We start from the raw sequence: 25,357 nt of genomic DNA on the forward strand, positions 1-25,357 counted from the left end.
ATGACTTGTCAAAACATCGATCATCCAGCCACTAGCATTGCATCGCTAGCCGACCTGATTTGATTTGCAGTTCAGTTCAGTGGCGGTGCTCGACACGAGTCTAGCATTTCAGGACATGCAACGTTAGTTATCAAAAGGAAAGTATTGAACGGTTCGGGCGAGTTATCGTCGTGATGAAATAGAAGAATTTCGCAAAACCGGCAATTCACCACGGCGATTCGCAAGTACCTGGATCACGGGTTCGTTGGTTAAGAAATACGGACCAATGCCTGTCGGTGCGTTATTAAATCACTTTTCAGGTTTGTTTTGATGGCTCTAACTGACCACCGTCAGTTGCGCATGCGATAAGGCTGTGCGTCACTGTTCGAAGCGGACTTTTCAAAATTAAGTCCCAATTAAACAACCTTGGCCATTACTGCGCTTCCTTCGACGGTGACGGCTTCCCTTGAATCGAAAATAAGAAATCACACACAAGGCGCACTCGAGCGATGTCAATCGGTGGTTACTCAACCAAAGGAAATTGATAAAGCTCATACTCTAAAGGCACATGAAGGCTGCGCTTACGACATCGCCCGAAAGTCCGATAAGCCGACATACCACAGAGCGGAAGCATTATGTTTGGCCTAAAGCATTGCCCCGGTTGTGACGGTAACGGATACCAATAATGGACCCAACCCAAAGACCAACAGGCCGTTTCTGGCCGTTCGGACTAAACCCAAATATTGACCGGAGGCCACGGATGACCTTCAAAATAAGTGAACCCAATTTCTACCGCTTCTTTCTTGTTCAGCCCGAGCGTTCGTCTCTTACGAGGCAATGAAGTCTTTCAATTATCGTTTCTCATTTATTGAATTTTAGAACCGACGCACTTGGTCGGCAATTGATCGCGATTGTGGCTGTCGGTTAATGAACCACTTAGTCGCCCCCGGTGTAGAGGATGCATTACAGCGCGTGCTTTTGCGATTAATCCGTGTGTGTGTTGTACCATTGTACCAGCTCGGGAATGATCCAAGATAATCTCACGGATTCAAACCTGCTTTCCAGGGGCTAAGAAAAATCCCCGATCCGTACTTGTGACTAGTGACCGGGGCACACTGCTCATCATCACCCGTGTCGTGTGCCTTGGGTACCCTTGGGCAGTTCTGCGCTGCGTCATTTGCGCCGTACCGGGAACCTGGGTGAGCCACGGACACTGAACTATGCTGCATGCCGAGTGGTTTGGCCGCATCAAAAAGTCCCGCCAGTGTTCCCAGGGATTTCTCACATCCGGTTGTTAGTTCTGTCGCTTCCGGTACGATTGTTTGTTTTCTTCGCCCTCTCGGCTCACTGTCGTTCTCGAATACGCGCATCAACCGGAGTCCTCGGGGTGGTGGTGCGCTGCGATCGCATGTGGTTGTGCACGTCCACAAGCTTCCTTCGGACGGACGGGCCTCCACAGGTGGCGTAGAACGTGTGTTGCCGGCAACGGCGCGATCTTGGCTCAGTAGCGATCCGATCGCGAAGTGAACAACAACAGCTCGGAGCGCAGCGTGAGCAGCCGAGCGTCGTATTCCGCGTGTTGCGTGTCCGCCGATCGTTTCGGTGCGAATTTTATGTTACTTGCGCCCCCCGTGGTGTGGTGTGTGTTGTTCGGAAGGAACCCTTAACCACCTACAGCCGAGCGCGCCCAGTGTGAGGAAATCAGGTAGAAAACACCAAATTGAACCGCGCCACGCCTGAGGGTGGGCAAGTCACGGTTCTCTCTGCGGGTGGTTGTGAATGCAGGTGCCGATTGTGAAAGTGCAAAATTTTGGGGCTGTGTGCCTCAGTTTTTTTTATATATTGTATTGTACTTCGGGTGACGAAACTGCGAAACCGACCAGTGAGCAGCCGTCTCCGGTGTGCCCCAGTGACCATCAAAAACAAAAACCGGAGCGAAAGTTTTCTGCAAGGACACACCTGACGACAACGGGGCATCGGTAGTGGCGGCGCGTGGCCAGCTCGTGCGGTAGGAAGCATCAATCATTTGGACCCCGGAGCCATACTGTGTGTGACGTGTGCTGGTGAGTTGGGTTTGGATGCCACGACACTTTCGCGATTACCGCACCGCGGTGAGGCTTTTCCGCCCTGCAAAGAAACGGGCGGGAAGAGAAGAACAGGAGCTCAACGTGTGCTCGTAGTGAAGCCCGCAAAAGCACAACAAAACCGCAACGTTCTGTGCCGAACACGCGGATCACGATTTTGCCGCAAATTGGACAACATTTGTTAAGCAGTTTCATTTCGTTTGGATTCCCCTGACAGCTGGAACCGGATCTTCGGTGATACGATAAGCATCTCTTGTTTGCTAATCGAGCAGCCGAAGACACGTTTTCAACGACTTAATCTACGATTCTACGATTTAATTTCTGCCATTGGATCCGACAATGTTTCGGAGTTCCTTTCTACATATTTAGGCATGTTGGCAGAACATAATAAATAAGGCAGAATTCTAATAAATAAAATAACAAACATCATCTTCGAACGACGTTACAGTGTCCTCAATTAACGATCAATAATCAGACCGTTCAATCAGTGGAACTAATGTTACCTTAATTTAATACCGAGTTCTTCTTATTTCTTGCACTGTGCTCTTCTTGTCTTCAATTTTGTTCAGTGATATTTTCCAGGACCGCTTTGAAAGCTTTGCAACCGAGAGCCGGTTGAGAGCAAGAAATTTACATACCCAAACGCATCGATTGCATGGCTGCCAACAAGAATCACTGCCGGCTAGCGTCCACAGCCTCTCGGAATGCGGACTCTTGTTGCTCATCGGTCGGTGAGAATTTTATTTGTGTTTCTCCGTCCGCTTTCGAGAGGCCGGCGGAAAACATGCATACTTTACATTGTTTACGCACTGAGCGCGAACGGAGTTGGAGAGAGACTTGTTCGAGTATCGCGAAATCGTTTGCCGGGTGACTGTGTCGTGGGCCGTGGACTGTCTCCGAACGCCTCGGCTAGTCATTGTTACTTTGTGCAATGCAAATGCATGGATGCATGGATCAAGACACTCCATCTCCATTGTCGTGATTTGACATCGGTGTGCAAAATGTGACGCTTTGCTAGCGCTGCTTCCTTGGGGCGGAGTGCGCCTGCGAAGAACTACTCTCACAATAGCTTGAAGTGACCTTGAGGATTTCCAAGTAAATGCCAAAAATTGAACGAGTCTGATGTTCTGTCTTCACGCATAAATCCGCGCGATGTACGCAACGGACGCATCGGTTTAATCAGGCGTAAAACTCAGCCGGTAGCGGTTGCCGGTAGTTACTTGGAAGTTACCGTGCTACCGGCGGAAGCAAGTGCTTACTACTGTACAAAATCGTTTTTAACGGCTTTATTAAGGCGCGTGTTCTGCGCGTATGTGAATCCTTGGACTATGGCGTAATTGCTAAGGGCGTGGTACTCGGGGCTTGAACGCAGGAGCTTCCGTAGCTGTGGTTCTTCATTCATTTCTCAGCGCAACACCAGTGGCTATACAGAACACTAAGAACGTGCTTTTTCTGGGGTTTGGACGAACTGTGTGCGCGATATTTATGCTGTAGTATGACAATTTTACTGCCCTATAAGTCATTGCCAGGCTGTGGTGGGCTCGTCATGTGATGAGAATGGTGGACGAGAATGGACGAAATCCGTAAAATCTTCTTATGTAGGCCATAAGGACAACGGAACCGCCTGAGGCGAAGTGAATGCATCGATAGCGATGCAAGAATTTTGGTAACGTTAAAACAGGTTGACGGGCGAAGTCCATTGACCTCGAGGACCGGAGGACAGGCTAGGACCGCTCGGTGGTAATACTGCGGGACAATACAATGAGTTACGGTTCCGCTGATCAATCCAGTCGAAGCAATATATTTGCCTTTTAATGGAACAATTGTAGCTCGTGGGACCTATGGATCGTAGCGACGCTTCTTTCAGTTCACTATCGATCGAGATCACTTAAGGTTCGTTTTGTATGGTACCAATCGAGCTTCGTATGCAAATAAAAACTGTCTGTTATTCTAAAATATTCGAGAACATTTATACTGTTCCGATATTTTAGACGCTACTTAGTACTTCAAGCGAAACGATCCAACGAAAAGAACAAAATTAAAACTTGTCGGTTGTTTGGGAAACAACAACAACCGGAATGGTCAAATGCAGACAGCATTTCATTCAATAAATGAAACTACTTAATTCAACTTAACCATCCATCCGTGTGTTAATGAAAGGTATGTTTCAGCTGTTTCCACTATTAACCTTATAAATACGGCCCGGTCCGTTCTTCTTAGTTAAAAAAAAACAGTTACTCTTGTCACCTGGTGTACCAACCTGCGAATGTGTATGTTTTAACTTATTCAATATTTTACAATTCAATTAGCTACGAATAGGTTTTGTGCTTGCCAACATTTTCCAACGTGTCTTGCGAAACTAATTGGCGAGTTGTATTATAATTCTGGCACCCCTTTCGTTGGCCCAAACGATCTCTAGCACCTCGGAATGATATTTCTGAAGAAAAAAAAATATAAGAACTGGTCGTCGTGCAATTAACGTTCAACTTCCATCCACTTAATGGGCTTTTTTTTGCTACACCTCACGAAATTGCGCCTTATCATTCACTACCATTAACTCTTTCCGTTGCACGCTTACCAAAAACTACGCGAAACATGAAACGGTCGTGCGGTCGATAAGAGAACCGCGCGTGGTTCAAACGTTTCCTGTTAGACAGCGAATTTCCTTGAAGCGCTCAAAGTTGCTCTTCATTCACGGGGGCGCAGCGCATCGGAGCACATTGACCTTTTTCGCGCACCTCGCTCAGAACGGAGCGTGTATTATCGTTTTCCGGGGCGAGTAGATGTGTAATGGGCGTCACCCGTAGCCTAGTTTGTACTGAGCGGTAAGGTGTGAACAACATGACGACCCATCACGGGGGTGGCATCACCCGGGCGCTCGCCGAAACTCGATCGCCCGTAAATGTTGGTACACTTTTGAACATCGGCCACTACCGACATTTCATATCGAGCTTACGATCGTATGAGTGATTTATCGTTTGATCGACGGGCACGCGACCGGCACGCGTTTGAATCCTTCACAGCTCACGGACGTTGCACGGGGCACGGTTGAAAAAGGGGTGCCGGTGGCACGATGAGGATTAGTCCAACACCGATCGCGATCCGATTGACAGTGCGCGCTACATTCCGGACCTGCCTTCTGCTACCAGCGAACGACGGTATCCTTGGTGGCTGGTTACGCAATTTCGGCCGATCGTGTGGTGGTGGCTTTCTTATCGTGCAGTTTCTGGTTTCTGCTTTTCAATGCCATTCGTGTGCAGGCTTGGACCTATTTCACGTCAAACTTGTTCTCCACATTCCTTTCCCGATAGGTTTAAGCTCCAGCCAACTCCCGCTCGCGTGTGACTCATTTGTAATTCCTGATACCCGCAGGACATGGCTTCGCAGTTTTGCATCCTTCTGCCATTGTTGCTAGCCCAGATCGGGCTTGGTCAATGGTTGCCACCAGCTGTTGGGGGTATGCAGCTTAAAAAGGTTGCCCAGTGGTCGGCGGTCGATTTTAGCTTCCCGTCGCCAAAGGATCGTGATGAGGCGATTGCGAGCGGCCGCTACACACCAGAAAACTGCATTCCACTAGACATGGATGTGGATTATGGAAGTAAGTGATCTATTTCTTCACTGTGTTCCACCTGTGAAAGTTATTACTAACCGTAAGATCGTTGTCTGGTTTATTTCTTCGGTAGATGCAGCAAAATCTCGTCTTTTCGTCACTATTCCTCGGTTCCAAACCGGGATCCCGTATACTTTGGGACGTGTCTCGGGCAATCAGGGACCATCCGGCCCACTGGTGGAACCTTATCCAAACGCCGCTATCCAGGATAGGCCGGAGAGCAAAAATTGCAACGGAATCGTGTCCGTTTTTCGGATAAAGGTATGTGCCGTGTGTTCCTCCTTTACGGATGCGATATGTGACTTCTCTAACCGCATCCGTTCGTACGCTTTCAGATCGATGAATGTAACCGCATGTGGGTGCTGGACACCGGCAGGGTTGGCGAAACACGAATGTGCCCGCCGAAGCTGATAGTTTTTGATATGAAAACAGATAAAATCATACATCGGTACGAGATTCCTGCCGATCAACTCGTGTGTGACTTATCACTGTTGGTGAATCTGGTAAGAAATTGTCCTTCTAGGATTAACCCACAAGCGCTGCCGATTGTCATTCGACCGTACGGTTCTTCTTTCAGCTTGTTGATGTACAAGATCCTTCGCCACTCGGCTCGTGCCAAGACACGAAAGTGTATCTGGCCGATGTTACGGCACCCGGTATGATTGTGTACGATATGGCGCGGCGAAAATCGTGGCGTATCACGAACAAACAAATGCACCCGAACCCGGACTACGGTACCTTTACCATCGCTGGCGAAAGCTTTGATTTGATGGACGGCATTGTCGCGATGGCCATGTCACCTCGCATTCCGACCGATAATGTGGTGTTTTCAGCGTACGGCAGAAGCTGGCGACCGGTGAGCGATCGGCTGGTATACTTCCATGCGTTGGCTTCGATGACGGAAAATGTGGTGCGTACCTCGGTGCTGAATAACGACACCGTTTGGGAGGATAACGTCGAAGCGGAACAGCGTGCCTTCCGGCCGATTGGTAACCGATATTCGCAATCCGTTGCCGAGGCAATGGATAGCAATGGAAATCTGATTTTCGGGCTCGTGGCACAGAATGCGATCGCCTGCTGGGACTCTACCACACCGTACACTCCGGCCAACATGCGCATCTTGTCGCAAAACAGTGAAACATTACAGTTTCCAAGCGGACTGAAGGTTGTACGCAATCGTAAGGGGGTCGAAGAGCTGTGGGTGCTCTCGTGTCGTTTTCAGAAGGTAATGACGGGTTCACTGAACACCAATGAAACCAATTTCAGAATTCAGGCCATACAGATGCCAGAAATACTAGGACGTAAGACATCGTGTAAATTGTAGAGTGGTGTGGTTTAAAGGAGCTGAACTTTTAGTGCAAAATAAATCGTTTGTCGTAAGTCAGAATACTATGTGGTTTTATACATTTATAATTTATGCCTCGTTCGACTGCGCGAGTTAGTAACGGCTATTTGAATTGCCATTTAAACATAAATTCCGCCCACCGAACATGCAGCGCCATCTGGCGTGCAATGAAGCCTTTGACAGAACACGTCGCGCCGGCCGCGTAGCACCGTTTGACGGGTATCGGCGAATATCAACAATAAACAATCCCAGAACACGTCGCGAGCGGCAGCGTAAATTTCACACCAACAGTCCGAATACGTCGATTTAGCACCGAAAAACATGACGAAACTATTCGAATGGTTCATGGCCGCGGCCTGCTTTCTTAGTGTGTACTTTGCAATAGTTTTGCGGCAAGTGAAGCACGATCTGTTGGATCAGTACATGTTTGAAATTAAGCTTTCTCCCTTATTCTTGGTGGTGCTGTTTGGGGTAAGTGGCGTGAGAATGTCGACAAGGGCGTATGAACCATCTACTGAATGAATAATTGTTTCTAGATCTACTCCGCAACCGTCGTGTTGTATCGAACATTCACGTTCAACAATTGCGAGGAAGCTGCGAAGGAACTGATGGAACAAATTAAGGAAGCCAAGGCCGATCTCCGAAGCAAAGGTCTAGTGCTGAGTGATTAACGTGATAAGCGTGGTGTGTTAGGTTTGCTTGTAAATAAAATGTTTTATTGAATGAAAAATTATTACTAATCCAGAATGCAAACCGAACATTGATTCTTAGATTTGATTCATCAATCAATCCCAAAAGATTTAAAGCCTTTATGCGTTACGCCCCTATATTTTGTAGTTTCCACCGGATACAATTAACTCTAACTACTCGCTTCATATTGAATCATTCCATTGAAGGGAATAAATATAGTTGAAAAAAATCGATTCCTCTAAAGTATCTGGAACTCTGGGAAACAGAAAAGCAAGATGGAAGGAAATATAAACTTTTCAATTTAATTAACCAAACCGATCATCACAGTCAATGAAATTCTCACACTGCTCTTATACTGCCTTTTCCGTACACCTTTAATTTTCCGTACTGAAGAAGAATCTTTTACATGCAATCAACGTTAAAACATTAACTGTAACTCATGCATTTGATCAAATAATTGCTACGTTCCTTCTGGCCTTTCATTGAGTCTTTGTATCCGCTGTGGCTGTTTGTTTTGATGATCTTTTTTATCTTTTTTACTCGCGACAATTGTACTTTTGCATGTACGTATTTCAAGAAATTGTAACAAATTTAACGATTCCACAAACCACCTACAACACAAACTATACCTACATTTTTGAATCTGTGATCATCAATGCTATCAAAGATTTCAAGATTCCACCTATCCTTTGCCATTGTTAAGGAGTGTATAGTCTCGACAAAGGATCTGTTTTCCTCGTCGTTGTCGTCTGGAACTTAGAATCCCGAATACTTGCCATACATAAGAAAGGCGACAAGAAATGCCTGAAAAAGTCCTGTCCTGGCTTACCTTTTCGACCAGCAGCATGAATTTATTCCGCTCAGATCTGCTCGGAATTTTTTTAAAGCTATCTAATTTTCAACACAGATCTTCGGGTGGATTTACAGAGTTTTTTACAGGAGTTGAGTCACAGTGCGTTCCTCACAGGAAATATTTTGCCTTTCAAGTTTTACGCTTGTTGGTAGTGCATAACCCCAATGTCGAGGCTCACGATGTCTCTTAGCGGTACTGTGCAAAACGAATTAATCATCACCATCCGTAGAAGTAGCAAATTCACACTTCTGACCGATGGAGGCTAACAAAACTGCATGACTCATGTGAACTGGAAGCAATCGTCAATTATGTTGAGGAATGAATTGCTCAACACACCTTTTTCCGTACAAACCAGCAACAAACATATCGCTATCGGCTGTCCCTAGAAGAACCTGTTGTGAGAAAGATTCCTACGAAAACTTAGGAATTCGCCGCTACAAGCAAACGTTGGTTAAAAAATGTGTGGTATGTCAATAAAAAAGTTCTAAAGATGATGCGCATTCCCGGTGCATCGCTACTAAGTTCATACGAAAAACCGAATTTGAAAACAAGTTGTCCATCTTTCTTCATTTTGCTCTCCGTTTTCCGTGCTAAGCTAGACAGCGAACCTCGCGATCGTCTTGAACCTCCGAAAATGTCGTTTCGTGTTAATGAACTGCTCTCGACGTCGAACACAAAATGGTATTCGTTGGAGTTCCGGCACACAGCAATTACATCTCACGAAGCAGTATAATTTATTTTCAAACAAAGCCAACCAAACGTGGAGATTCAAAACTTTAACTTTCTTAATGCAAGCAAACAAGTTGCTGAGCTCCGACGTGTACAAATAATTATTACATTTATTTGGGTAACATTGGTTTCTCAGTGTCTAAGTAGGGATTGAAGCCCCATCAACGGTGACCAATCGGCATAAAATACACTTCGGACGTAACATTAGCCAGGAGATGACCGTTCCATATACTTTCAGGCCATGATTAGCATCTGTAGGATAACGTATAATTGGACGAGCAAACAGTAGCCGACTGTTTGTGTGCTGTTCGGTTGGCGGTGGGGCAGACGACGACTAAACTTTCCTCTTTTCGACACGCTAGTTGCACCAAAACTCTTTTAATTTTTTGTTTTGACGAATTACGAAACGAAATTTAAAGCTTATCGAATGAAACCGACCTCTATTTTAAACACCTAACCACTAGCCTAAAACTCCCTAAACGGGCGACAAACATTATTTCGAGTAACAAGGTATTCTTTAAAAAACCTGATGTTTTTAAACGGAAATGTGGAAATTGTTTTCGTCTTAAACTGTCCATGACACAATGAGTTGGTTTTTTATCTGGCTTTTATGTCACTAACCGTTGACCACATGATCCCATAGTTAGTTTCCATCGCGTCGTTAGAATTCTGCCGCGGTCGCGGTGCACGAAAAAAAAACAACGATTCAAACCCACAAATAACAAGGCCCGCGGCCAGTTCTAAGCCCGCCATTTACCCGACCGAAACGGATAGCACGGTGAACGCGCGGTTCCGTGGCTCTCTCTTTCAGACGCACACGTGTCTCGGTTCGCGGCTCGCGGCTCGCGAGGGGCGCGTTCTGCGGCGTATAGCTTCACCGGGCAGAGACTTCAAACCCGCTCGCTCAGTTCTCAGTTAGTCGCGACGGTTCCAACAGACAAGTGCTACGCCGGCTTCGGTTCCAGTGACGCAGAGACCGCCGCGAGACACAAAAAAGCACCTCAAACCGACCACAGCGATCGTTAAAGGGACGGGACCACACACTCGATCTCTCTTCCAGACTCTCGGAGAAACCTGTTTTTCGGCGTGCCGCGCAGCTTTCGTTGTGTCTGTGACTGTGCGCGTGTGTGATCGTTTGCAAGATGCTGCGCTACAACCGAAGCTTTCTTTTGCTGAGCGTCTTCGCGGTGGCATGCTATGGCCAGACAAGGGTGAGTAACACCACCAACGTCGGACGCGTGTGTGCGTTCTTCCCGTAGCGCCATGTTTTAACGGCCGCGTTCCAGCACATCGTGTGATCGCGCGGTGATCGCGGCCGCGTGCACCACTTGCCCATCGCTGACCTCTGTGAGATGCGTGAGCACGACAAAAGTTCAACGACGCGCGATACCCGGACGCGGCCATATTTTCCCGACAAGTGGTCGGCGGCTCAGATATGCGAGGCACGCAGCGTTTTAGGCGTGGCACCGACGCTATGGGCGCGCCATGGAAATGTGTGATCTGTCCAACTTTTTCTAATGTCGCTGGGGCACTTCAATCCACGCTTTCTGGTGGTATGCGTTACGGCGATGTATGGGGTGATATTTTGTGCACTCTGCGAAACGGGAAAACGGAAAAACCCCAAAATGCTGCTAACCAGCCGTTGGCGCTGTTGAAACTTCAGTGCGCTCACGGGATGAATGCTTTCCGAACCGGAAAAAGCTGAAACTCGCGGCTCTTGATGAGGCTTCAATTTGCATGAAAGCACACGGCACCGGAGCCGAGGAGTAGAGCAAAAAGTTCTTAGTTTAAGGCTGGGTGATTAATTGGCGTGGACGGTCTAGTTCGAAATCAGGTGCATAGCATGCAAATAAAAAAAACAACACCACAAATAGGACTGCTGCTACTAAGACACGCGACGGCTCGATTGCTGACGTAGACATTGTTTCGTTCGCGCCGCTTTACGACGCCCAAAACATAACAGAGTCAGGCGACAGCAGGACGGCAAATATTACGGGCGAGTTATCTATTTTTACACGTAAAATAAACTGACGATTCCCGGGTCGGTGGAGGCCCTTGAGCTTTCTTCAACTTTCTGCAGCCAACAGGAAGCCCCAAGTCCCCAAGCATTGTTTCTGTTCGCGAAGCGCAGGTCGATAAGAACGGGTCACACTTCTTGTCCCCACCCTCACTACTTTCCCTGCTGGACAAACAACTTTTGCATATGCGCCTAGCTTGTGGCAGGAAAAACGTGTGAAAAAAGCATAAATTATTAAAGGGAAACATTTCAAGGGCGAACGCAAATGAACGGTACCGTCGGACGACTCTGCTCGGAGGGGGGCACTAAGAAATAGCCGGCGGTACCGTGGCAAAAAAGGGGCCTCGTTTATTGGAGTCGAGCAGCGTCGACACATGGCGCCACTTGTCGTGACGGGGTTAGTTAAAATTGATAACATTTCTGCATTTGACGTGCGGGTACTGCTGCTACTTTTCCAATATGCACGAGCCATTATGGCTTCTCTGGTAGCGTTTTGCTCCCCTCGTGCCTGTCCGCGATGCCGCGTTGGCGCGATAAACGATTTGATATTTTCTTAATTACACTACACACTGCAGGCACCGTTTTTCGCTAGTGTGGCCCCGAGGGCTAGAAAAATTACCATTGTATAACGGGCGCAACATGACGCCTTGGCACGATCGAAAACAGTGCTTATGAGTCATTGTTTCACTCGAAATGATGGGGCAGTTCCTGTTTGGTTGGGCTACGTTTAAAGGTGTTTCTAAAGTGAATGACGAGTGAGTAAAGGTTACGTTAGAAGGAATGTTCCCTGATGAAGATCACCCGATAATTCCAAGCTGTAAAGGTTGCATGAACTAGACATCTATAGTTTGTTCAGTAGTTGATGTTCAAATTCAGTGTCACTGCGGCCACACTTGCAGTGTAAAGATTCTTCTTTCTTTCGTTGTTCGATCATCGACGAACCGAGGATGACATCACACCGAACGCCGGGTGCTCCCGGGCTGAATAAATGCGCAACAACAAGGTCACCCGGCCGGCCTAATCGAACATGTATGTCATGGTGATACACCGAACGATCGGAGCATACTTGTGCACATGCACACGATCGCCGGCCATTCCAAACGACTTGCCGCATCGATCGATAAATCGTCATGACCACCACGACACCACGTACCCCATGCGGGCAGAAGGGTGATTTCTACGATCATTAGACGATTGTGTAACGGTCTACCGTCCGGCGCGGTCCGCTGTCAATGGTAATTGTTGGTTGTTACTTACTTTGCTTGTACTTTTGTCGTTCCAGGTGCCCGTCTATGTGTACTATGAGTCACTGTGTCCGGACAGTGCCAAGTTCGTGAACGACCAGCTGTACCCGGCTGCTAAGATGTTTAAGAACAACCTAGAGTTGCATCTGGTACCGTTCGGTAAGTCGAGCTTCCAGACGCAGGGCTCGGAGGTGATGTTCACCTGTCATCATGGCGAGAACGAGTGCTACGGCAACAAGGTGCACGCCTGTGCCATCCAGCACATCCAGGGCAACTCGTTCCAGCCGAACATCTCGCGCGAGGACCTGACGCTCGACTACGTCAACTGTCTGATGGCGCGTGCCCAGCTGAAGGACGGTGAGTTCCCGACCAAGATTTGCGCCGACGTAGTCAAAATCGAACAGTGGCAGACGATCGAAGAGTGCGCCAAGAGTACCGAGGGTAGCCAGCTGCTGAAGCAGCACGGCGAGACTACCAACAAGCTACAAAATCCCCTCACCAGCGTTCCCACCGTTGCTTTCAAGCAGGTAACTTTGGCGCTCGGAAATATTCCACAACAACGACACCGATGCTAATGGCAACCCTATGCACCTTTTTTTTATTGCAGACGTATGATGGCGAACTGCAGAAACTCTCGATGAGCAGCTTCCGTCACGCGCTGTGCAAAAATCTGAACCCGCAACCGGTTCAGTGCTTCGATCTTCCCGGCTCGGCGTCGGCTATGAGTTCTTTCGGATTCTTTATCACCGTGGTGGCCGCAATCGCTAGCAGAATGTTCTAAGCAACCATCCTGACGACAGGAACAGTATCAACCAAGATAGAGAGCGTGTAGGGCGAACTGTGCACAAACAGATGATCGCGCTTCACACTATCGTCAAGTATTCCGTCCATTCGTCCTTAAGATTCTTTTTAAAATTTGTTGTTCCGAAAAAGGTTTTAATAAACGACCGGTTTGGCTACCCCGGTAAAAGGACGCGCTCCTAGTGACACTGACACGAGTCCTTAATGTTGCGATTGATCCAGTACAGATACTGACTGACGCGCGTGTACACTCCCGGGAAGTTTTTCTGGGCGCAGGCTCGTCCCCACGAAACAAGTCCGACCAGCTCGTAACGGTTCGTGTCTGCATTGAGCACCTGCAGCGGGCCTCCACTATCACCCTGTTGGAGAGATTGACGGGTTACCGTTTGGTCGTGTCATGTCAACCACGTTACACTCACCTGGCACGAGTCCTTGCCGCCCTCGAGAAATCCGGCACAGATCATTTTGTTCGTTATCTGAAAGGCCCAGTAACCGGCTCGGCGGCACTCGCGGTTCGTCAGAATCGGCACCTCGGCCTGCTGTAGCGTCCCGGAGAGACCGCCACCGGCCTTGGTGCGCCCCCAGCCGGTTACTACGCCGCGGATGCCTTCGTACATGGCCGTAGCCTGCGGTAGGCAAATCGGGGCCACGCGCTCCCCGATCGCCACGGGATACGTGAGTTCCATCAGGGCGATATCGTTGTTGTTGTTGAACGCATTGTACCAGTTGGTCAAGATGCGTTTGACGCTGCGCTCCACGGACGCCCCGGTCGGTTTGGCACGATCGTGAATTCCAAACTGGACGCGAAACTGGCCCTTGTCCGGTTTGGTCGTGCAGTGCGCGGCCGTTACGATGTAGCGATCCGAGATGAGACAGCCACCGCAGCTGAAGCGATTGTTGTAGTACAAGGCGGCCATCCACGAGAAACTATTATCCTCCACCGGGCTGCCTCCCACAATCCGTCCGTCGGTCGGTTCCGGCGATCCACACTCTGGAAGGTTATCCGAAAAATAATGCCTTGATGTGTCACCTGAACTCCTTGAACTTGTATGCCACAATAACAAGAAAAACACACCGAATACTCACTGCAAGGGGTACAGTTTTGCGACGGTCCCGAGGCATCGTTAGCAAATACCGGCGCACCGACAACTCCCGTGATCCAGTCGATGATCGGCCGAGCACGGTTTATTTCGAAGTATTCGGGACTGACCGTTACAAAGTTAAGGATTCGCTCTTCCTTTGAACCGTCACCAGTTGGATCGTCGGTCAGTTGATTGTCCTCCACTGTGGTCATAGTTTGCACTTCATAATTTTCGAAATCAGGGGCTCCAACCTCCAACCCAGTAACGTGTAAGGAGCATACACTGAGCACAATCAGAACGCCGCGGATGATCGTCATGCCGGACGGTTGATGATCGATCAAACGCAAACGTTTAACGTACACGTGTCTGTTGTAACCGTCGCTTTCAGTTTCACTAAACACCTGCACAGTAAGTCTCCAGAACATCATTAAATTAGCCAACGATTGGGTGAATTGAGCAAAGAACCTGTAAGAGAGCACCTTCGCTTAACTGGCGACGCAGCAACATGCTGTCCGTAAAAAATCGTGCCACAAACTTGGCAATCAAATGGTCAACTAATGCGATCGCCACGAGCCAAGGTTTATCGCTCCTCTCAATCTGCATAACGGGATCGTAGTGTAGGTCGCGTGCCCCCCGTGCCATTGGGAAGACGGTCGTTTTTTTCCTCCGACTTGTTCTATTTCATTTTCTGTCTTCCTCTCTGCTTTCGATTCGATTTCATCATTTCTTCTTCTGGTTTGCTTATCAAGCTAGAGCAACTTTCACTGCCGAATATGCTGAGCTTTATGCTAATTTCGCTTCGTTCACACGAGCTAAAGAGCCAAACGCAAACGTTTGACGTCATACCGGGAAGAGACGGCAGCTTTTGCCGTCTTTTTCGAACAAAAGCCAAACGACAAGAATTTTTAACTTCAATCAAGCTCGTTCATGGATATAGCCCGGTTCAAAAAAAAGCTCATTCAGCTTAATGTTTGCCATTTGCTTCTTGGTGAGGATTGGTGCTATTTGTTTCTTGGTTTGTGTAAAGGTTATAGATCTCATAGAACAGTAAAAGTATTTTTTCTGTGTTTTGTTAAGCTATTTTTTTCGTAGTTGGTACTCCATCGGGTACTTCTCGAACTATTTTAATATTCTGAAGTTTTTCATGCCCCAAGGCACAAACTAGAATATGTTCTGCTAAATATTAAACTTATAAGGGACCAATATTTAACTTTCAGCAAACAAAACACCACAAATGATATATTTACTATATTGTTGATGTGGCAATTTATAAAAATGTTATCTGAAGATGGATCATACCGTTAAGTATCATAAAATGGCCTATGTGTAGATTGAGTACTGCTCTCATAAGAATAAATTCTTACATTACATTACATTACATACAATTAATGTTATTCTTACATTATTGAGAGTCTAGTATTTGATATCACAAAATACCCCTGGAAACACCAAGAAGCCCTTTTGGAGCGATAATATTTTGTTCGTATAGAGTTCTAATGGTTTGTTTCTTTTTCATGGAAAATGAGTAACTTTTCTACCGCTCTGCAAAACGAATTCGAATTCTACAAAAACTACTTTTTACGGATACAAAAGAACGGACTGAAGTTTCAATTGAAACCATGAACATCGCGGATCGAATGATTCTTTGAATAAATTCCACCGTAACTTTGTCCGTTTTCATGCACAAAAACCAATCCATCAAAAGCATCACTTGATGAGACTTTACAAGTTATTTAAGTATCATATATCTAACTGGCAACATTCATTTAATCTGATTACTGGCGAGCGACAAGGACTGTAAGCGCAATTTAATGTTACCCGGCCCATACTCTTAGGTGTAGTCTATAATATCCTACGCCGCATTCATTTCAAGAAGCAACTCATAATGGTCGTGTGTTGTGAGTTTTGCCAGGACGGAAGCTATGAAGGAACTCAGTCAACAGTCACCGTCATGCCTTGTCAACACCGCCCAAAATAGATACAAAAATCACAATCTCTGTTTCTTCCGTAGCCTGGTAATTTCTAGTGGCGACAATGTTTAAAAGCGTATTGTAGCAAGTGGCAGTGGGTTTTATTTTTGTTTCTAGCTGTCCTTTTATATGGCCATTGTTCCGTTGTGCTTCGAAATCATCGTTTCCCTCATTAGGATGCGGTGCTAGGAGATGCTTTTACTCTCCCAACAAACCTAACCGCTTACGAATCGTTCCGGCCGAACCAGAGGCGTATAGAAAATTATGCACGCGGAAACCGCATCAATCGTAGGAGAAGCCGCCTCGGAAAATAAAACACAATACGATCCGTTTGTTTCGCGGCACCACACAATCGTCTCAGGTCAGAAGCCAATCTTAACCGATTTCCAACTCCTGGTGCGTAACGCTGCACAACACAATCATCGTCGTTCGTCCCACGCCAGCATTCCTGGAAACTTCCGCTGTAGACGGAAACGCGGATAAAACGCGGTTCCCATCGACCGCGAATGAATGGATGAGTAATGCAGCGGTGCTTAGAGGCCCCAATCCCAACTGATGCCCTTAGTGTCATTGCTCTCTGAGCTCTGTTTTATTCGCAGAACGCCAATATGTTGCAACGGGCACCGGTTGCGCGAGAAGTGGGAACTGAAATTGGGAGTTCACCTCCAAACCAGTGCTTATATATTCGAAGTGGTCCCATATTTTGCGTCCATACTTCCGGATCGGCGTGGGCCCCCGATAGGGATGGCGAGTTCTTCGCCATCTCCACCGACCAAACCATCGATCAAACGTCACCAAACACTATCAGTGCTCTTCAGAGCGGCCTTGGTAACACCGGCAACCTATCACGCACCGCCGAGCTGAGCGACCACATCACGTTCCAAAGTTTAATAACGCCTGACCACGTGCCTCGGTAGGGCTGCGACGATTAGGACCGGATCCGCGCAACCGACCGGCCGGAAGTAGGGGAGCGACAAAAAGTTAATCAAACGCTTGTTGTGTTTCACACATTTCCCAGCCAAACCTGGGCGCATAACGCCACTCTCTTTCTCTCTCTCGTAAGCATACCTTCCGATGGGGACGCGTGGTGGACGCTAAATTAAGCCGTTCGATTCGCCCATTGCCCATTGGCTCGACGATTGGTGGTGTTGATTTTGTACTGTCGAAGCACTCGGAGTAAGGGTCACTTTTTTCGAGTGCTTTGTTTTGATGTCTGCGTCTGCGGTTGTGTGACTCCTTCGCACCGGAAGGGCTCCAAACGCCCATGCAGATAGCAAGCCCATTGGCAAACATCATTAGTAGTAAAATCTTTGACTGTTTTGGTTTCTTCGCTACTACACCTCCATCCAGTGGCGGTCTGTTCGATGGGTTCGATTTGTGATTAAAGTGCAATTTAGGCCAGATAAGGCACAATATTACTGCTGTAATCGACGGTAGATAATTGATTTGGTTCACGTGTTCTGAGCTATCGCTGCCGCGACAAACTTGCATCCACAAGAATATAATATAGAAAATTAGTAGTTTTGCAGAGTGCTTTTTAACGCTAAGGTTGAGGATCACACCATCAGAACTGAAGCTGTGAAGATGGATGAGTAACTTGTGTGTGCCTGGTGCAGTCTTATAAACCCAGCGCCATTAATACACAGGCGTCCACAACAAATGTACACTGTACAATGTGATACATGTTTGCAGTTGTCATGTTTGTCTTTCATTATTACTTCCAGCTACACCGTTTTGCATGCACCGTTTGATAGTTGTTCGTGTGTTTTAAACGGGAATATGTTGAAATTGCCCACACAGCGCCCAAAGTCGGCCCCAAAACGGATGTTTTTCTTTCCCGTTCAGCAGCGACTCCACACGAAAAGCGCCTTTTCGCGAGCCTGATAAGGTACTCTGGGGTGCCATTACGTATATCTGGCTAGTTCCGCTTTCTGGGAATAGCAGCAGGAGCGAGGGATAAAAATTAATATTACATCCTGCCGCATAATTAGTGCGTTAGCGCCGAACACTCTTCTAATTATCTTGTTAGGTACGCTTTGTGGTTAATGTAAGAGGTTTATTAGGAAAGTTAACTAAAGCATAGAACTTTGAGCATTGTAAATTGTTTGTATTTGTTCCATTTATTTCATCAGCCTCCGTAAGAACGGACAGAAAAGTATTTTCAGCTTCTTATAACTTTGTCTTGTCGTTTTCGCATTGTTGGCGTTTCCTTTTACTTTTGGTTTAAATTTTATTCCTCTAAATTTGACGTTTTGGTTTTCTGGTGCAAATCTGAGTGTAACCAACATTGACGAACCTTCAAATTTGTATGTTACTTTATTCGTTTTTTCCCATTACTTGTATATATTCTACAATTTAGAGTGTTTCTTGAAGTGCTCCAGTACTCCAACGCAATACAAACCACTTAAATAACGCAAAAAGACTAAGTTTATTTTCATTCAGCCATGCGTAAAATAACCATTGATTGTGAAATCAGATACAGAATTTCCCCATTTACTTTCACGTCTTGTCAAAAATGTAAACTAAATAGAAAGCAATAATCTTAAAATTTTTACAAAAGCCGAAAATGTTTGACAAAATGACGGTATCGTGAATGAAACAACCAGCTCTACCTTAACATAAGGGTTGATAAGATTATAAAGTTTTGGCTTCAGAAGAAATGTATTACACATTCAGTGTAAAACAAGAATATAACGGTCATATTTTTTTCGAGCACCTCCCGAGCACCTTCGCTCGTAAACCTGATCGGCCATCTTGCTGGGCCATCATTGCATCATCCTTTCGCACTATTTCAGTAATTCCGTTTGATAAGTGCACAAAATTTTTTATGGTCAATGTTGTGCGCAATTTCTTCGTTCAATGTCAGAGCCACTGAAGTCTTCCTTTTTGTCATATTGAGAAGTGTTCGAATCGAGCCAAAAATGTAAATGATTCTTGTCTGCTGCTGTGTACGGAAACACGTACGGAACACATAAATCGTCGAATTGCTCTTACTTTTTTCAGCGTCAGCTTCCAATGAAGCTGGTGATCGTTGGTTTTACTACGAAACTTACTTTGGAAATTTCTAGCCATGCTTTCAGCAAACGTTTAAGGACGATACAGTAGTTTGATACCGGCTAATTTGTCGATAGTACAATAGTCGACTGCGTCGGAATTATCACGAGAGTATACTTACCCTCTAAAGACTTATTTTCGAAAATTCTAAACATTCCACAACGGTTTACAAATGTTTACTGGAGAATATACTACAACTAATGGCAAGTACTTGTTACGGATTGAAAACAAAGCGGGTGTTTACCATGAATCACTTCAATTGAACAAATTTATTAGCAATTGTGTGGCATAGCGAAAGTATAAAACAAAATTTTGCATTTCATATTTATAAGACGTTCGTTAACTAGCCAACCAAACATTTGTAAATATTGGCATAAATATTGGCCATACGTTGCTTGCTCGTGATTCTAAAAGTGCCGACGCCAATGCCGAGTTCCGTTACACAGAAAACAGTTTATACCAGAACATATTTGGCACACATTTTGATAGTGTAATTGAGTTTCTTTTGCACGTAAAGAATCTTGAGGGACTGCTTCTTAAAAAAACCCACCAATAATGTTGCAAACGCGACCAATCGATATTGGCGGAGGACACCGTTTATCGATTATGATGCATGCTACAAACGCGAAACGAACGAGAATGATTGCGGCAAAATTGCATCGCCTACCCCCGCGGTTCGGGGGCAGCCGGGTCGTCGAAGTTAAAACATCCGGGATGGTCATAAATTTATCATAATTATCCGGCGGCATGGATACCGCGCGGACCACGCAGGTTCATCGGTTCTCGATCTCCTCTGGACACTGCCTGATTTTTAATCGTTCACTGTAAACTGCAGTAAAAGTAAGTGCAGGATCCCAAGCGATAGCGCTCTTCGCAGAGCTTTAGCTCTAACGGGACCGCCCTGTGGAGCCAAACACCGACGGCAAGCTGAGTCATTGCGTAACGAGCCAATTCGAAGGGATGGGGGCGAAGAAGTTCAATGGTACAAAATCGGCGGAGGTCAGAAGATCTGCAATGGCATACTAGCACGATGCTAAGCAACCTGTGATTGCCTGACAACCTCCACATGCCAGTGCAGTGCTTGAAGAGATAGCAATGTTTCGCTTATTCCTCACCAAATCATTAAAGTGTGGTGACGACTACCATTCGCAAAATACCTAAAAAGCAAGCACTCAACGCTCCATGAGGCTTTCACATCGATTGCCTGCCCCCGTTTTTAATCATCGCAATAATCACCCCAACCCTGGGTGGCTCTCGGTCGGTCGGTCGGTTGTTGAAGCGTCCCACAACCCCGTTAAGCTCCGTACTGTGCGACCTAATGTTTTTGGGCCATTTTCCGGGGCAACTATTTTTACACCTTGCTGCACCGACGAATTCTAGCCGAGGCGCCCCAAGAACGCTCCACGCGGTAGACGCTTTCAGGTCAGTGGTGACGGGACGACCAGTTTGGTCCACCACTCATTACCGTACGGCGCCGGGAGTCCGAACTCCCGAGCCTTCCCAAGTGAGGTCCCACTTGGGCTAGAGCCACTGATAAGACAGTCAGCAGCCGCGCAGTGGCACCGGCAGCATCAGCAGGAGCATCGGGTGGCCTAGTGTCGGAACGCGAACGCCACAATCTGTTGCCGTCTCGGTTCGGCCTCCGGTCGTGGGCGGGAAGACACCGGCGTGTGTGTGTGAGGTACCCGTCCGCTTTTTCGGCCCGGTATAAAAGGTAAGCCACCTTCTTCGGCAGCAACCATTTGTTGCTCCAGCGTGCTCCCGTGCGGAGGTTTCTCTGACATCTGCTGCTAGTGGTCCGAAAGTCGGATACCCCCTCATAGAGAGTCGGTGCCAGTGCGGAAGGGTAGGTAGGTGCCGGAGTGCCAAGTGTCCGTGTGTGATCGGGGTGCAACCGTTTCGACCTCACGGGTTATTTGTGTGTGTGGAGTGGACACGAGATACCAGACAACCCAGCCCGTCAACTACTTAAATAATGTATGTAAGTTCGATTATGATCCCAGCAGTGTGATGAATGTTCCTAGGTGCACGCATTAATCACGACGGCGATCGCAGTTCCCGTCCGCAAGTTGCATCTTTTATGTGGGATTCGTCAAATATTTAAATTGACTCCTGAGTGGACCGGACTGTCCAATCACCACACACGGAAGGGAAAGTTTGTGTGTACCGAAAACTGGCTGCTTCGTGTCCACGATCTTGGCACGAAAATCCAGCCTCAGCCTCGCGCTGTGCAGGACGAGACTAAATTAAGTTAGGCGCCCTCATCGCAGGCCCATAATTGGGGATGCTTCTGGATACGGTTTTACAGCCCTCTAGCCAAAACCGAGCGCCAGTCCTGTGGCCCATTCCCTGTGCACTGTGTGTGTGTGTGTGTGTGCGCCAGGGACAGTTTGCATATTTGATAGTTTCGTTATTTTTGTCCGAGCGTCACATTAAATATTTGCACTGCCAAGTGCAAAACCCCCCCGGGCGAGGGATTAATAGACACCCGCCCGCCCTGAGGGAGGGTTCTAGGTTTCGGGGTCGGTGCACTGTGCGGTGTTTACTGTGCGCCTTAACCTCCAAAAAGTACAAAAAACCACCACCGGCGGGTCCACTTGGTGACTTCCCGCAGGGTTCACCGGAATAGTTCGGACCTCCAAACCCGGTGCCGAGCCGGTGAGGTGCCGGTGATTTGCTTTCGGCTTCTTCACCCGCCGCGCAGCTCATTAATCTCTTTTCGGGCCTCCGATAGCTAGCTCCTCGCTTCTGGCTGAGGTTGTTTCCGGGAAAGCTTCGTCAGACCGGAAATCGGAGTCGCGAGCGCCCCAGCGACGTACCGAGCAAAGTGTGTATCAAATAATGTTTGGTTAATAATTAAACAGGCTTTTAGTGTGCTCGCTGCGTGGCGCGTGCTGACGCGTTGATGGGGTCCTTTCGGTTTTTCGGTCGCTGTTTTAACCTTTTGCTAGGCTTCGCTCACCCAAAGCTCGCAGGATCTCGTGTCTCGTTCGTCGGTAATTCGGCGTACGGGTAATTAAGTGTTGGAAGCGCCATGGAAGAGCGAGCCAGTGTCACCCGACGTTTGACTTGGGGTGGAACTCTACGGTTGGCGATGATGAGTCCGGAGCGAAAGTTTTTAATTTTCAAAGTAAAACGCCCGGCAGCACTTGGGGCTGCTAAGAGCAGTGCATTGATGTGCGTAGGCACTTAAGCAAAAGCCGAACAGACAGTTTATTAATTCATTAAATTCTATTAAGCTGAAGACCTTGAAAACAACCTTTTTAAATCATGACAATAATCTGATGTCCAATTTGTATAGCTTTTGTAGCAAATAAACACTAAGAAAACACTTGTTTGTGAATCGTGGTTCTGCCCTTTTGAGAAATCCAAATTTGGACGATCCTGTCGCGCCCCAAACGCTCGTCCAATTGTTCATATTCTCAAAACTTCGGCATAAATTATCTAGTCTTGTTGCTGCTTTGCCAACAAAACGGAAGTTTGTTCCGCTTGAACGTGAGCGCTCGACGTCTTACAGCTTTCGATTCGTTTTAATGCGTCCTTTGGGAGGGATGTGCTGCAACCAAGGGAAGTCGTTGCAGCTTAGAAGCAGAGCTCCCTGCCGCTGGTAAGCTGGTGCGTTGTGGCCCATCAAAGCGAAGATCATTTCCTTTTTAATGTCTCAACCACCGAATGCAATTTAAATGGTCTAGAGACCCGTGCTGCCAGGTCGTGCGGCTCGTTGTTTCGGTGGCTGCCCTGACAATGGCTGACCGAAGGGATAACGAAACGAACCGATGGCTATTCCCATCGCAGAGAGCAACCGTGTTACGGCTCGAGTGTTTGTTTATTCAAAGGACAAAACAAGTTGAGTTGAAATTAATTATTTTTGCACCGAAACATGCAGCTCGGGCCGGGCGGGGCATTATCGGTCGCCTCAAGATAAAAAGAAACACGCTGCGTAACTTAAAGGGAAGCACTTTTCAAATGCCCTTCTTATTTTTCAGCTATAATTTCAGAAAACATCAACGAAAATGCATCAACTGTCGGCTGTCTGGGTGACCCTCGTCGTTGCCTCCGTACTAGTGCAGAATGCCAGCGCGAAGCGTAAGTTACTGTTTCGAACGATATTTTGTCAATCGCATCATCAATTCAGTATACAATTAAGTTACTTACGGTATAATTTGGTATTTCTTTTGGAATTGTTTTTGTGTAGAACAGCAGCTTACTATAAAACACTGCTCCTGTTTTGAAGCAGATGAACTAGTTCTGGATGGATCAATATACCCCAATATCCCATTTAAATGGAAAGGAAATTGAGTGTCGATTTCGGCGACGGTGATGGTTTTTCGAAATTTATTTCGCTTTGGCAGACACCCGGAATTGGGGGTTTTCAAAACTATTGCGCAACGTGCTACAACCTGTCAGGGCTTCCGTTTTTATCATCCACCTGCAAGTGGCCAATGTATCTGTTGCATCCACGAGCTGCAGCAGGACCGATGCAGAGCGGAAACCACACGTCACGACCGACCGTCTTCGCCTCGGGTCGTGATAGATGCGAATGGCTTTTGACACTCATTGGGCCTCATTACTTTCGATAATATTATTATTATACCTTCGGTGGCTCCCGCAGTGACTTCGTAGGCATCATTCGTCTATTGTCCTCTTTCTTGTGTAGTCTCTTGGCTCACTGCGGTGCTACCCTGTGGCATCTTCTCGGCTGCCACATCGCGCCCTATCGCGTACCTCGACGTGCACTGTTGTTTGGCCTTTGCTGGTTTGTTGTTTCCCGTCTGGCAAACAACGGTAGCACCGGGATCGCTCCGTCACGAAACAGCCAAGCTCATTTTCCCACTTAATAATAATGCCACCGAAGTAGGTTTGGTTCGTAGTTCGAGCGAAAATGGAGCTTGTAAGCGATGCACACTTTGTCGTGCACGGCGCAGACGACGGCTGACAATGAGCCACGGAGCACACGTTACTGATGGCTGTAGGAAGCTTCCCAAGGCATAGTAACTATCTATATTTATTTCCATCGCGCCGAGCAAAAAGGTAGTAAATTTATTTAAAATGATACATAAAGCCTATAATCAATCATCATCATGGCATCAAATACCTATTATTTTTAAAATAATTGATAAGAAACAGTCATAATAGTAATATTTCGTTCCGTCCGTTCCGACGATTGAAAGTTAACATTTTGTCGCTATTAAATTGCTTTCGAGCGTCGCATTTTCATAAAGCACCATGCGCCTCCACTGGGCCCAAAAATCTAAACAGTAGCGATGGATCTACGCAGTTTTAATCAATACAGTAACGCTTCTAGTAAAACATATGGGCAAGCTCATTTTAATATACCTACTTCCAGGAGGTTGTGCAGCGTTCGGCCATGCTTGCTACGGTGGACATGGCAAGCGATCGTCGGCGGCCGTCGTACCGTCCTATCCCGAGGGCTTCGATCCTTCGACACTAGCGTTAGACGTGCTTCCTATCCCGTACTCCAAACTGGTGCTCGATAAACCACGAACCATGGACGCGTTGCCGGACGAACTGCGCTCGAACGATGTTTACGGCCTGGACACTCCCGTTTTAAACCATCGCACCATCGACTCGAGAGGCGGAGAGCTCAAATACGCAATCTATGCGATTCTACGGCAACTGGTAAGCGAGGGCGTGCTGGGCGGAGCGCTACCGAGGGCTCGTAATGATCCTGTTTCTTGCCACCAGATGGAAGAGGCCACAGCAAGCCACCAGGATCAATCGCACCAGCAGCAACCCGCTCCCCAACAGCCGTTTCAACGTGATCTGCCCACCGTGCGTGAAGCAGAGCGAAAGTAAACGTGCCCGTCCCCTATTGGCCAAATTCTACGTTTCGCCGCTGTTTTCGCCCATCGCCGTCGCGTTTTGAACGAAGTGTGGC

At 47.2% G+C, this 25,357-nt stretch overlaps 4 protein-coding genes across 6 annotated transcripts; 3 read left to right on the forward strand and 1 right to left on the reverse strand.

Annotated features, from left to right (window-relative positions):
* The first annotated feature begins 263 nt into the window (after positions 1–263).
* LOC128274642 (protein yellow-like) lies at positions 264–7,013 on the forward strand. 3 transcript variants are annotated; one of them, XM_053012902.1, is made up of 5 exons: positions 264–275; positions 5,375–5,661; positions 5,747–5,934; positions 6,009–6,176; positions 6,251–7,013. In XM_053012902.1, exons 2-5 carry the CDS (start codon positions 5,439–5,441, stop codon positions 6,995–6,997), a joined length of 1,326 nt encoding a protein of 441 aa, XP_052868862.1. In that variant the 5' UTR covers positions 264–275; positions 5,375–5,438; the 3' UTR covers positions 6,998–7,013. The 3 variants fall into 3 exon arrangements, with proteins under 3 accessions (XP_052868862.1, XP_052868860.1, XP_052868861.1); XM_053012900.1 differs by lacking the exon at positions 264–275 and adding an exon at positions 1,508–2,042; XM_053012901.1 differs by lacking the exon at positions 264–275 and adding an exon at positions 1,508–2,042 and having other exon boundaries at positions 5,436–5,661.
* A 262-nt stretch (positions 7,014–7,275) lies between these two features.
* Positions 7,276–7,859, forward strand: LOC128273691 (dolichol-phosphate mannosyltransferase subunit 3). The gene is made up of 2 exons (XM_053011715.1): positions 7,276–7,489; positions 7,555–7,859. Exons 1-2 carry the CDS (start codon positions 7,340–7,342, stop codon positions 7,687–7,689), a joined length of 285 nt encoding a protein of 94 aa, XP_052867675.1. The 5' UTR covers positions 7,276–7,339; the 3' UTR covers positions 7,690–7,859.
* A 2,360-nt stretch (positions 7,860–10,219) lies between these two features.
* On the forward strand, positions 10,220–13,535 carry LOC128275060 (GILT-like protein 1). Its single transcript, XM_053013436.1, has 3 exons — positions 10,220–10,501; positions 12,590–13,078; positions 13,159–13,535. The coding sequence occupies exons 1-3, from the start codon at positions 10,433–10,435 to the stop codon at positions 13,330–13,332; spliced, it is 732 nt and encodes a 243-aa protein (XP_052869396.1). The 5' UTR covers positions 10,220–10,432; the 3' UTR covers positions 13,333–13,535.
* On the reverse strand, positions 13,532–23,821 carry LOC128270416 (trypsin-like; the record flags this gene model as incomplete). The annotated part of the gene is made up of 4 exons (XM_053007816.1): positions 13,532–13,711; positions 13,772–14,343; positions 14,439–14,835; positions 23,750–23,821. Coding segments are annotated over 4 exons (1,221 nt in total), but the record flags the coding sequence as incomplete, so codon positions are not given.
* Between the last annotated feature and the right edge of the window lie 1,536 nt (positions 23,822–25,357).

Source organism: Anopheles cruzii, chromosome 3 (assembly GCF_943734635.1).
Source record: "Anopheles cruzii chromosome 3, idAnoCruzAS_RS32_06, whole genome shotgun sequence".
In the NCBI taxonomy this organism is placed as follows: domain Eukaryota; kingdom Metazoa; phylum Arthropoda; class Insecta; order Diptera; family Culicidae; genus Anopheles; species Anopheles cruzii.

Bases quoted from the DNA above. Each gene is read 5' to 3' on its own strand.
- LOC128273691 (XM_053011715.1), top strand. From the start codon at position 7,340: ATGACGAAACTATTCGAATGGTTCATGGCCGCGGCCTGCTTTCTTAGT. The intron at 7,490-7,554 runs GTAAGTGGCGTG...AATTGTTTCTAG, and splicing joins TCTTGGTGGTGCTGTTTGGG to ATCTACTCCGCAACCGTCGT.
- LOC128275060 (XM_053013436.1), top strand. From the start codon at position 10,433: ATGCTGCGCTACAACCGAAGCTTTCTTTTGCTGAGCGTCTTCGCGGTG. The intron at 10,502-12,589 runs GTGAGTAACACC...TTGTCGTTCCAG, and splicing joins CATGCTATGGCCAGACAAGG to GTGCCCGTCTATGTGTACTA. The intron at 13,079-13,158 runs GTAACTTTGGCG...TTTTTATTGCAG, and splicing joins CCACCGTTGCTTTCAAGCAG to ACGTATGATGGCGAACTGCA.
- LOC128274642 (XM_053012902.1), top strand. From the start codon at position 5,439: ATGGCTTCGCAGTTTTGCATCCTTCTGCCATTGTTGCTAGCCCAGATC. The intron at 5,935-6,008 runs GTATGTGCCGTG...GTACGCTTTCAG, and splicing joins TGTCCGTTTTTCGGATAAAG to ATCGATGAATGTAACCGCAT. The intron at 6,177-6,250 runs GTAAGAAATTGT...TTCTTCTTTCAG, and splicing joins TATCACTGTTGGTGAATCTG to CTTGTTGATGTACAAGATCC.